This window comes from Artemia sp. Qi Xiang Cuo, chromosome 18, assembly GCF_049724085.1.
Source record: "Artemia sp. Qi Xiang Cuo chromosome 18, ASM4972408v1, whole genome shotgun sequence".
In the NCBI taxonomy this organism is placed as follows: Eukaryota; Metazoa; Arthropoda; class Branchiopoda; order Anostraca; family Artemiidae; genus Artemia; species Artemia sp. Qi Xiang Cuo.
Window position 1 is genome coordinate 15,327,012 of NC_142811.1, and position 13,509 is coordinate 15,340,520.

The window sequence follows — 13,509 nt, forward strand, 5'->3', positions numbered from 1 at the left end:
TTGCGGAGACCAACACATAGAGCAAGTTGTCCATTTCAAATACTTGGGAAGCATAATAGAAAGTACCGGATCGACCACAAAAGAAGTGCTCACAAGAATCGGCCTAGCTAATGGGGCCTTCAATAGATTACGGAAAGTGTGGCGGTCCCAAAGCTTCTCTATACGGCTAAAGTTACGCCTCTTCAATAGCAATGTTATGCCAGTGCTGCTTTACGCTGCCGAAACCTGGCACCTGAACCAGGAACAAGAGCTAAGAATACTTGCTTTCGAAAACACATGTCTCAGAAGAATTCTCAACATCCGTTGGCAGCAGAGAATAACAAACCAATCCATCCGTGACAAGACTGACCAGCCTCTTGTGACACATATTATAAGAGTCCGCCGATGGAGATACCTTGGCCACGTACTACGTATGGACAATCTCCGACAACCAAATGCAGCGCTGCATTGGCAGCCACTGGGTCCCCGCCGCAGGGGCAGACCCAGAAACACCCTGCCTCGAAAGTACCTGACAGATCTCCGTAACCTGCACACATCAATCCAACGTCAGTGGAAGGACATACTTGCAGCAGCAAACCGGCGGGAAGATTGGCGGCTCCTTTTTGATGCCCTGGGTGCCTCTGGAGGCACAGGCGGATCTAAGGTAAGGATATATATATATATATATATATATATATATATATATATATATATATATATATATATATATATATATATATATATATATATATATATATATATATATATATATATATATATATATATATATATATATATATATATATATATACAAGTTCCAAGATTATTAACAAAAATTCTTGCCTAAGCAAGTCAGCTGCAAAATGAATAGATCAAATGATTGACAGACGAACTGTTTATTATATAAATGCAAATAATGACAGAAGTATAATTTTTTCAGAGTATAAAAAATAACTTTTATACTCTGAATAATTTATTATTTATAAAGAGTATTTATTATGTATAAATTTATTATTTATAAATTTATTATTTATAAAGAATAATAGTTATTTATAAAGAGTATATAAATAACTTTATGATTATAAAAGGTTGAAAATTACTCTGCCAGTTCCAAGACCATTAACAGGTAATTATGAACTTTCTAGCTTAAACAATTAAGCTGCAAAAAGAATAGACAGAATAATTGAAAGACGAACAGTTTATTATTTAAATGTAAATACTTGCAAAAGAGTTCTTGATTTTCATCACAGTATAATACTTTATGATTTATAGAAAGATGAAAATTTCTCTGGCTGTTCCATAGTTATCAGCAGAAAATTTCAATATGTTTAGCTTAAACAATTCAGCTGCAAAATGAATAGAAAAAATAATAAAAAGACGAACAGTTGTTTTTGTAAATTTACTTTAAGCTAACTAACTAAAAAGCTCTTTCCTTTTTCTTCCAAAGTAAAATACTTTATGATGAATAGAAAAAATTTCATGTTTCTAGCTCAAATAATTCAGCTGCAAAATGAATTATATTTTTCTTTTGATGCATCTATTGGTATCAAGCTTCTTTCTATAGCAAAGCTAAAGCTAAGAAAGCATAAGCTAAGCTAAGAAAAGCTATAGAAAGCAAAGCTAAGCTTCTTTCTATAGAATTATAGAAAGAGGAGCAGTTGATTACATAAATGTAAATACCTGCAAAAGAGCTCTTTGGTTTTTATCAAAGTATAATACTTTATCACAGGCAGCGCAATAGCGCTCCCTAAGTAAAGAACGATGTTGGCACAATGTATTATTTATTTATTTATTTTAAGTTTAGAATTACTCTGGCAGTTCCAAGATCATTTCCTGAAAAGTTTGGAGTTTCTGGCATAAACAATTCAGCTGAAATATAAGTAGATTGAATAATTTTAAGATGAACAATTGATTATTTAATTTTAAATACTTGCAAAAGAGCTTTATGATTTTAAAAGAATAATTTTCTACTTTATGATTTATAGAAAGATGAAAATTTTTCTGGGTGTTCCAAGATTATCAGCATAAAATTTTAACTTTAGCTTAAATAATTCAGCTGCAAAATGAATAGATAGAATAATAGAAAGATGAACAGTTGATTATATAAATGTAAATACTGGCAAAAGAGCTCTTTGATTTTTTCGAAGTAGGCTAATAATGCTGTATGATTAATAGAAAGTTTAGAATTACTCTGGCAGTTCTAAGATCACTAGTAGAAAAGTTTGAAGTTTCTAGCATAAACAATTCAGCTGAAATATAAGTAGATAGAATAATTTTAAGATGACCAATTGACTATTTAATTTTAAATACTTGCAAAAGAGCTTTATGATTTTTTTTCCAAAGTATAAATCTTTATGATTAATACAAAGTTTAGAATGTTTCTAGCTTAAACAATTCATCTGTAAAATGATTGGATATAATAATAGAAAAAGGAATAGTCGATTATATGAGAGTAAATACTGGTAAAAGAGCTGTTTAATTTTTTTTCAATGTATAATGCTTTATGATTAACAGAAAGTTGAGAATTACTCTGCCCATTCCGAGACCATTAGCTGAAATGTTTGAATTTTCTAGGCTATACAATTCAGCTGCAAAATGAATAGAAAGAACAAAATAAAGATGAACAGTTGTTTTTGTAAATATACATGTACTACTACCTAACTAGCTAAAGAGCTCTTTTCTCTTTTTTTCAAAGTTAAATATTTTATGATGGATAGATAGTTGAGAATTACTCTACCAAGTCCAACATTATTAGCAGAAAATTTCAAATTTCTAGCTTAATCAACTCCGCTACAAAATGAAAGGATAGAATTACAATTACTTATTTTTTTTAGAAGCTAACCACACTCAGTCCATTACCCTGCACACAAAGACATTCTCCATACTCGAGTGTATAAAAGCTTTTCCAGTGCTTAAATATTAAGGCGAATCTTCAATTATCATCTTCATCATTTTCAAATTATTCTCAATTAGTTAATAATTTTTTTAGAAGCTAATAACACTAGGTTATTTCCGTTTCATGACAAGGACATTCTCATGCTCAAGCATATAAAAATTTGCCCAATACTTAGATACCAAGGTGAATCTTCAATTATTTCCAATCATTTCCGTATTATCTTCAATTATTTAACAATTTTATAGAAGCTAACCACACTAAGTTATTTCTGCTGCATGGCAAAGACATTCTGAAGAATGTCTTTGCCATGCAGCAGAAATAACTTAGTGTTATGGCAATGGCAACGACTGAAGCGTATAAAAATTCGCCCAATGCTTAAATATTACGATAAATTTTCAATTATCTTCAATCATCTACAATTATCCACAAATTATCTTCAATTACTTAATGATTTCTTAGAAGCTAACCACACTAAGTTATTTCTGCTGCATGGCAAAGACATTCTTCATGCTTACATGTTTGAAATTTGCTCTATGCTTAAATATTAAGGCAATTCTTCAATTATCCCCAATCATCTTCAATCATCTTTAATTACTTACTCACTAATTTCATAGAAGCTACCCACACTAAGTCTTTTCCGTTGCATGCAAATACATTCTTCATATTCAAGTGTATAGAAATTTGCTCAGTGCTTAATTAATAAGGTAAATCTCCAGTCATCTTCAATTTATCTTCAATTACTTAATAATTCCGTTGAAACTAACCACACTAAGTTCTTTGTACAACTTGGCTGACATTTTCAATGCTTAAGCATATAGACAATTTTTACATAAACAAGCTTATGTCCAGGCTCCATAATCAAACATCAAACTTAAAAAAAATCCTAGCAATTGTTTTAATTTTGTAGGGAAACAACAATCAAAGTATGGATTATTCATCGGCTTCTTCAGCAAACTCTGGCCGTAATTCCAGCGACATTCAAGATGGAGACAATTCTACAGCGACTGGTGAAGACTTAAGCCCTAAAGAAAAAAAATCTCTAAAATTCATCCCATGTCCCGAGTTGATAGAGCAGGGCTTTCAAGATAAACCCGCTCGAAAGGCTTCTTGTGACATACAAAATATGAATAGAAGTGTTCCTGTTTGCTTGGGAGTAGTAAGTGATAACATTGGAGTAAGGCATATACTTTAAAAGTGAACTGGGTATAGGGTTCGAACCAACTTGAACAACGGTCGTAATATATATCCTGTTTAAAGCACGTCTAACTTGCTCCTAATGCAAGTTTATCAGATTAACCTATTTTGCGCCCCCTCTCCTAAAAAAATCTAGATCCACCTTTGTCCTTGACGCTCTCAATCTTGTTTGGTGTGCAACTGGAAGTGGGGTCGTAAAAATAGACTGATAATTATATCCACAAAAGTGGTCAAATAACTGTTACGGATTCATAAATGTCTTGTTTCTTGTAATAAATCTAGTAATGACGTAAAAGGAAAACATATCTTGGCAGATTTATGTAATATATTAGTTTTGCTATATGTTTTCCAGTTCAACGTGGCTACACTCATAACAATATATTACTGCCCAAGTGACGTCATTTGGTGGGCAGGAAGGGGTGTACCCCAGTTTGTTTTTGTCATCTCCATATTTTGAAAAACACCATTTTGTGGGTAAGTTCACTGGAAAGTACCTTTTTCCAGTATTTTAAATCGAAAAATATTAAAAAACCACTCAATTGTATAATTTTAATTAATTGATCAAGTAATTATTTGGTCAAGATCAAAATAAAAGATAAATTAAATTACCCCCCTCACAGCCCCCCCCCCCGGAACAAGGACTGTAGGCAAATAGTCCATCCACAAAGTACCATAGTGGAGTTGCACCCTGTAGCAATAAACTTCATATTTACAATTTCTCCATGTTTCCAACCGTATGTAGTATTTTTTCCATCCACAACTTTGGGTTCTTACGTTAATCTCCAGTCCGTCATGTCGTATGATGTCCGAGACGTTAACGCCTATCAAAATGTCCGGAACCTCTGGCATATTATATCCTATGTACGTACTGTGTTTCTTCAAATTCCAAAATTAGCATTATTAGATTATAGACAATTTATTTTAGTTGATTCTACTTGTTACAAGTAAATAGAAATAATCTTTATTGATTTTAAATATATTTTTTCGGTTATAATAATAATAAGAACAATGTATGACCTGCTATACAATCGCTACACTTTAGCTTTCTCTTATGTCTTTGAATCCATATTTTTGTTTATTATAGATGATTGATTTGAAATAAGAGATATTACTACCTCAGACTGTTCTCAATCGAAAAGGCATTTATCGTTGTTTTCTTGAATCTCCGTTTTTTTCATTATAGAGTAATGAAATGACGAAGAGTGGTATTTCAGACGCAAAAAAGATGTAATAAAAAGGCGCTCAGGGTTACTTAATTTGCTTTCTATTTCATTGTGCGTAGAACATGGAAATTATTAACAGTAACAGACACCTATGATATTGACTGTAAAATCTGTTTGCTTTCCAATCTCTGCCAAAAATAATTCCACAGATGAGAATGTTGCCCTTATGCGAGTGGGAAAACGGCCGTTTTCTGATCCTAGTAAGTCAATCATTGTGTGTTAATATTACCTTATCACAGGGTAAAAGAATGTTCAAACTCCTGACAGTGTAGGGAAAGCGGAAACAGTGTAGTTTGTTCATGGGTCAAAATAGATTGCTCTTAAAATGAGCAATCCAGTGATTATTCAAACATATCACATAACTTTAATATTTTTATGACTGTAACATTTTATTTAAAACGTAACAATAATGTTACGAACGTAACCTGTGTTTCAATCCTGCCAAGAGGTGGATTCCGCCATTACTGGAATTTTTTTTTTGCAAACCCCACTCACAGCTTGCTTCTACGTAACCTTGGGGTTACACATACCTCAGGTTGGGTACTACTGTTGTAAAGTATTGAACTAATGAAGAGTACTAGTTAGCACACGGACAAACTTTAATTGAAAGGGCTCTGAGGGTTAACTTACCGAATTCATTTCCTATTTGATTGTACATAAAGCATTAAAATAATGGTACACACTAGTTCAGACACTAGTGTCTGAACTAATATGTGTGTGAGCTAGTAACTATCAGGTTCGATTTAAATGGTGCTCAGCGTCATTTCTTGAATCTATATCCTTGTTTTGTGGAGGTAGAGCATTGAAATCATGTAGAATACTAGTCCGGACGCTGATTTTTCTTCAATGTATATCCTTGTTTAATGTAGAGCATTAAAATTATATTATTGAACCACAGTCTACTATCGGGAACACGTGCATAGCTCGTGGCATAGACGTTACAATGCTACGCCAATAATAGTCTGAACCCCAATTACTCGTTCGAAAGTATGGAGACTGCTTTCCAGATACGACACTCAACTTATAGTAATATTGGCTTCCAATTTAACCTATGGAAGTGAGAGATTTTTCTGTTCAGGTGGTGTTAGGAAGGGGTTTCGTGTCTAAGGCTGGGAGAACTGTCTATAGCCCATGTCTCAGACATTATTTACATTGGTTTACCAATTGGAAAGGATCTCAAAACTACCCGCTCCCTCCTTATCGATCATCTTCGTAAACGCCTGGCTTTTGCTTACAGTAGAGTAATCTCATCTAAAATCCATTTCAACCGTTTAAATCTGGCTTAACTTTATAATGCCGTATCCCTTCCCCATTTTCTGTATCTAAGCCTGTTTTGGATCATTTTTCCCGAGCCAGAGAAAAGAAAGCTCAGATCCGCGTTTTTTAAGTATACGAAGTTCTTGTTGCGGCTCCCGCCGTGGACAAGAAATTCACACCTTGTCAAAAATTTTAAAATTGTGGACCCGACGGCAACTACAATTGAACAAATTAAACGGTACAACGAGAAAGTTTCTTCCCGCGCTTGGTACCGTTTGCTAAGACAGTAAATCGCTGTCCATTTAATTTTGTTTGCACATCTCTTGTCATATTTAGTCTTTTTACCGTCTCTTGTCATATTTAGCCTAGTTGATTGAGTCCGTTGATTTTGACTTGAAGTTATCAAGTATTTTGCTGTAGGTTAGGGTAGTTGAATTGAAGTTATCGATCATATTGCTTATGTTTCTTCAGTACTTGGAAGTTTAAAAAGTAAAAATTTCTTACGTACCTACAGTGCAGTGTATAATTGAGTTTTTGTTTCTCGTCTTTGTAATTTGTTCGATTATGTGTAATGGGTTGTAATTTGTGTTTTGTGTGTGTTTTTTTCTTTTTTAGTGGTACTCCGTCTTTTGTACCTTTTTTTGACGGGCAATAAATAAATAAATAAAATTACTAGTTCAGACTTGGACAATATTTGATTGTAAAGGTTTTCAGAGTTTTTATCCTTAATTTATATCCTTTTTCTATTGTAGAATATTGACATAATGGAAGGCACCAGCTCAGACTCGGATAACGTTCGAACAAAAAGGCGGTCAGCGTCAAAGCTAATGAAAATTCCTCGTACAAGTGAAGATATTTGGCGAAGAAAAGTGACAAAGCGTCGAAAAACAACAAGGTAATAGCTAATATCCTTTGCTGAATCCTTTTTTCAGTGTTTACGGGTTGTACAGACAAAGTGTTTGAAACTAACATGTATTTATTTAACACGGGTGTACTTTAAGCCAGGTTTTAACTAAGATTTGCTTTCAGTTTAACGCTTATTTTGAGCTTTTTTTAAACGCTTGTATATTTGAATTTTTGAGATTGATAACCCACTGATGAATAACTTCAGTAGTATATTTTGGGAATTTATGTTGATCATTACATACATTAGCGTCGTCAGTGTAAACTAACCCATGTGGTTGTGTTGAAATTGAGCCCTGGTTTGCAGTCCTAAATTATGGGACAAATACATTTTTCTTCACTTTTCATATCATTATTGAATTCTAGAGACCCTAACTATTGTACTGAGAGGTTTACCTTGGTGTTTTATTCTATAGATTTGGATATTGAAGCCTTAATTTTTTTTCTTAATTCTGCTGGGATTATTGTGGTGTTTTGTTTATATCAATTTATATTATTTTTCTATCTGGATTTTCGAGAAGTGCTTACAACACCATCTTTATTTCTAAAACCTAAATTGTGTCATCAGTGACTGAGCGTATTTCATCGGCTGCAAGAAGATGAGACGAGAGAACCCACCGGAAGAGCTGTAGGTACCCACCGACATTTGTTTAGCCTTAGATTGTGGAGGGTAGGTAATTGAGTCCTTACGCTTCCCTTGCTGCTAGAGATGTGTGCGTGGCTATTTTGAGGAGATGGTGAGTAGTGACAAACTGATTTTAAATTCGCTATTGAACTTTGCTGTACGTGAAAGCCGGAAATCGATCGGAAGACATAGCGAAAAAAGCAGTCAAATGCTTTTCGGTGCAAGGAGTTTTCATTGCTAAAGAATTGGTGCGGCCTTTGGCTGAAAAGTTGACATGTTTTGTTATTTGTTCTAAGAGCACAGACTTGTTGATGTAATTAAAGTACTGAATGGCTGTGAAGAAATAATATTTCTCTTCCTTGCTTTGTTACTTTTGAAAGGGATGAAGTAACAGTCATTCCAGGTTAAGTGACAGCCACTCTGACACGGAAATTGAACGAACTGTGTGTTAAGTTTGATAGCTCTGTAGACTCCAATCCCAATCGTGTGAAAACCGTCTTGCCTACTAATGCAACTAGCACTGTTATTTAAAGACATCATATACCGTAGTCGTAAAAAACCCTCCGAAAGATCTTTTGAACCCGAAGGCAGGGAAGATACATCTTGACATTCTTTAGAAACTCTAGGTCGCATTTTCTAGAGCTAAGCTAGGGAAGTCTGAACGGAGAGTAGTTTTGAGTAACAAGAATGCTGCCGAATAACTTAAAGAAGTAGCGGGTAATAGTAATTCACGTAGAAGTTTAAAATAAAAAATCCATGTGTTTTTCGGAATAATCCAACATGTTCCTGGAGGAACTTCTGTGGATGAACTTAAGTCCGTTATACCTGTTTGTGTAGATGCCCAAACTAAAACTAAAATGTTCTAGCAAATGAAGCAATAAACTCTCGCCGACTTTTTTTGCTATAAATGACTGCCTATGAAAGAGTATAAATTCCTCTCAATGCAATGCTGCAATTGTCAGCTATATGGACATTCTGCAAAATCCTGCATTGATGTGCCAAAATGTTCAATATATGCTAGCAGTCATAACAGCACTCACGACAATCTATGCCCAATCCTCACAAAGGGTGCTAGTTGTTGCTCGTCTGAGCACCCGTGCTACAGCTTTAAATGCCCTGTCGCCTAAAGTCTAATTTCTAAGCAACAACTGCTGACACTGTGTGCATAGTCTCATGAAACTTAAATTGTGGCGCAATCACCATTTAAAGGACTGTGCTATAATGATTTGATCTGTGTACAGGTATATTTCTAATCCAAACTAGATGTTAACCTGCTAGAGATAAATGAAGGAGTAAAATCATTAGTGGTCCCAGTCAGCTACATAGGAAGAGGGTGGCCCTCTGGTGGTGTTGCCATACTCAAATTGAAATTCATTTAATTCAAAAACAAGACATAGCTCTCGTGGACAAAGCCCAAATATGATGTCTCTGAGTCATAATTAGCAAAATAAAGTTGTCTGATAAAACTTCGTCAGGATAAAACAAACTAAACAATAAAAACACTAGAGATCATTGTAATATCTCACAAAGCTTGGTACAAAGCTTTTACTGTAGCGCATGGTGTTACAGTGGACTGAAGTTAGTTTTGGAACCTTCTCAGCCACTTCCCTGGGGGGACGAGATATTATAGGGACAAAAGGTGGGGGAAGGAATGATCGGAAGATTGGATGTTGAAGGAGGGAGGAACCAAATCTTTGGCATAATTTTTCTCGGTGGGAAGAAAGGGATTCAAGTTTTAATTCTTTGAGGTAAAAGGAGTAAGGTAGAGGGGAACTGCCATAAATGATTTGCAGTCTCTTCTGAAATCGTTCTGTTTTATCAGTTTCATTCTGGGTAAGGGTAAAGTGCCAAACCGGACAAGCATATTCAACTAAGGGGCGGATGAAAGTGTAAAATATTAGTTTCAGCTTGTCCTTAGGAGTTCGAAATTTTTTCAGTGTTTTTAGCATTTGGATTGCGCCGTTAGCTTTTTTAAAATTGTCTTTGTATTCTCCCGCCATGAGAGGTCAGAAGAAATCACCACACCAAATAAAGTTATTTTATGGCTTATTAGGTCGGAAGCGATAGGAGGTTCGAAAGACGGTTGAGTATTCTGAAAAAAAGAAAATGTCGTGTGCGAGCATTTGTCGTTATTCACGATCATGTTTAGTTCAGCTGTCTCTGAGGTAACTTGGTCGATGAAACCAGCAACATTGCTCTTCGAATTCTTAGATACGATTTTCGTTAAGGACAATTCGTCAACGTATTTCCATCGGTCTTCCAGCTCAGCAGCAATTTCATTTATCATGAGGAGGAAGCACAGCGGCCCGATCACAAATCCTTGTGGAATTCCACAAAAAAACTGGCAGAGAAGTGGAAAATTGGTCTTTATTCTTCACAGTTTGCTTTCTATTTTTTAAGCTCTTGATGATTTTAATAATAAAGCTGGGTATATTTTTTTTCGCCATTTTTTCTAAAAGGATTTTGTGATCAACAAGGTCAAATGCTTTTCTGAAATCAATTGCAACTAAATTTATCCATTTTCCAGGTTCGTCCAGGTGTTTTAAAATAAATTAACAAGGTAATGAACTGTCGAACACTTAGGGATGCTACCAATTTGCTTTCGATCAGTTACTTTCAAAAGATATTTTTTCAGCCATGCGGCAACAAAGCTTTCGTATATTCTGCTAAAAACTGACGTAACTATGATCGGCCGGACACCAGAGAAATCATTAGCTGCTCCTTTTTTCGGAATGGGGGTAATTAACCCTTTCTTCCATTTCTTTGGAAAATATCCTGTTTTTGTTATATTATTGAAAATAATCTGAAGGGGAAATGATAATTCTTTAGTAAATGCTTTAATGAGAGCAACTAGAATGTCAAAAGGGGCAACGGAAGTTCTTTTTAACGAAGAGAGTTTACGGATTATATTTGCCGATGAAATATCAGCAATTAAATTATCCTCTGAAGGAGTAGTTAAACTTACTGGAGGATCCTCGGGTGGAAGAGGGGGGGGGGGTAAGACTGCACAATTGAAGCAAAATGGGCATTTAAATCATTCGCAGTTTTCTCTAGAGGCTCCTCCTTCTTGAAGTCAACTGGTTGAGAACTTTTGCCAGTCAGACTTTTTACTTTACTGAAAAACTGTGACGGCTTGGACTCCAAAATATAATAAACTCCATTTTCATAGTAATTTGCTTGTACCTTTTTGATTTTCCATTTTATTTGGTTTGCCAACTGTTTTGCTTGGTTCTCTTGACCTTTTCCTATTAGGTGCAATTTATGTTTTATCAGTTGCTTTATTTTTGAATTTACGTATGGTTTATCACTAGCACATAATTTAGTCTTACGTTCGGGAAAGCACTCGAGAAATTTTGAATTTACCTTATTATGGAATTCTTCTACTTGGGAATCCAAGTCTTTATCTGAAGTGACTGTGACCCAGTTTTCTTCCGTCATTCAGTCACCTATGTGCAGCAGACCATGGTCAGTGACCGGCCTTGAATTAACTTTGGTTACCGAATATTAAATTTGTACTTTTTCCAAGGGGTTCCACTGTAACATATAATGATAACTTCCACCAAGTGGTGCTAGTTTACTTGGATTCTGGTGATATTCAGAAAGATTTGTCAGGATTACATTCAAAGCAGTATTCCCCTTAGTTGTTGGGAAATCGACTAGAGTTTTAAGGTTAATTGACCTGGCCAGCGATTTGCTATCGAGTGCGTTAGCATCTTTTAGCATTACTACTCCAAAATATGGGTGAGTTCTCTGGACGTAATCTGTCGATTCCTGCAGCTTCTCCCAAAAAGCTTTTCTTGCTGCAGCTGGCTGACCAGGTGAATAATAGAAAACGCACACTGCTACGGCAGAGAGCGGCCTAGGGAGTCGCTTAGGTTGGGCTTTGACCCAAATAATTTCATCATTATCTCCAAGAAAAGTTATATTTAAAAGCTGAGGTTTAAAATCTTCGTGCACGAGTGTCATAATTCCTCCTCCTTTTTTCTCAAGAGAATGGTCATCAGGCCGAAGTTTAATAAAAGAAGAAAAGTTAGGAACCCTCAATAAATTAAGATCTTGCCGGTGGACCTCGGAAACACAGATAACGGAAGAGCCAAGCATTTGAGCCGTGGTGTGAAGTTCAGTAAACTTCTCTAGATTTAAACTTTTGGCGTTGCTGTAAAGGAAAGAAGGAAATACGTAACGTTTGTCGTGAAACTCCCGGGAAAAAGGTTTATTTTTGGAATTTCTTGCCCTCTATCGCGACTGGAGCAGCAACAGGATTATTTAAACTGAAGTCACCAACATTTTTTCCTTCTGCAGGGAAAGGGGTAAAGGGGAGGGGGAATAGAATCGGGACGGGGCTGGTTGTTGATTGGCTGTTGATGAAAAGGGATAGGTGGAGTAGGAGGAGGGAGGGGGTCTATGAGGCTCAGCTGTTGGTCCCCTCGTCTCGACAAGTTTTTTGACACCGGCTCGGGTCAAGGATTATTGCTTGAAGCGTTGCTTCCATAAACAATCTGGCTAAGACTTGGCATACTACAATCGAATACTGGATCACGGTTAAAACGATTAAAACGAGGCAAACGGTCAAAATACTTAAAAGGCACTGAACGATTAATGCGACATTTTAAATTACTAACACTATGAGCAAAACTGCACAACCTGTTGGCACAAGCCATCATACGGCAAAGATCGACATGAAAGAAATTGCAATTTGTTGCTTTGCACTTTTTCAGTCTACATTTTCGGCATATATGTAGAAAATTACAATTCTGTTTTTTTTTTGTTGCAGGAACCTCCTTCGAAATACTTGCACACTTTATTTCCACGCGAATTCTCTCGTTGATTCAGTTGTTTCTTCTTATCATTAACGGCTTTGCTTTCATGAATAAACGGACACTGTTCACCAAGTAGATATAAATAAGAAACACTTTTTCTTAGTTTCTCGTGTTTCGGTGATTCCTAGTCCTTCCGCAATTTTCACCACAACGTCACAACTTTTTTCAAATAGCTGTAAATTCAGAGCGTCGATTTCGGTCTGTTTCATCGATAGGGATCGGGCTTGAGATTAATTTTTTTCTTCCTTGCTGTGAATCTTTTTTTCAAGTTCCAGGATCAAATTGTCTTTTGAAAGGCGACTCTCACATCTTTTGGGACAATTTTGAGGGGATGGGTTCTCCAAAGGCGGGGAAAACATATTCTTGGGGTTAACGACAGCGTATGCAGGAGTATCAGCCTCAGGGTGCTCAATTACAACAGCCATAACACATGAGCTGCATTTCCAGTTGGGGTTTGCAGCACAGGGGGGATGGAACCATAGAAGACATTTCGAGCACTGAATCGTCACACCTTTCCCACACGGCCTCTCAAATCCAGGGCAAATATAAGTAGCTCTGGTTCCTGTCATATTCCTATTGAATTTTACTGGTAATACAACTAGTTAATGAGTC

At 35.8% G+C, this 13,509-nt stretch overlaps 1 protein-coding gene across 1 annotated transcript in view; it reads left to right on the forward strand.

Moving 5' to 3' along the window:
- Positions 1-13,509, forward strand: part of tim (timeless) — a 173,607-nt gene that overhangs the window by 41,280 nt on the left and 118,818 nt on the right. The window contains exons 4-5 of the mRNA XM_089104130.1: positions 3,783-4,031; positions 7,302-7,444. Coding sequence (XP_088960256.1) covers positions 3,783-4,031; positions 7,302-7,444 — 392 coding nt within the window. The remainder of the gene's footprint in view (positions 1-3,782; positions 4,032-7,301; positions 7,445-13,509) is intronic.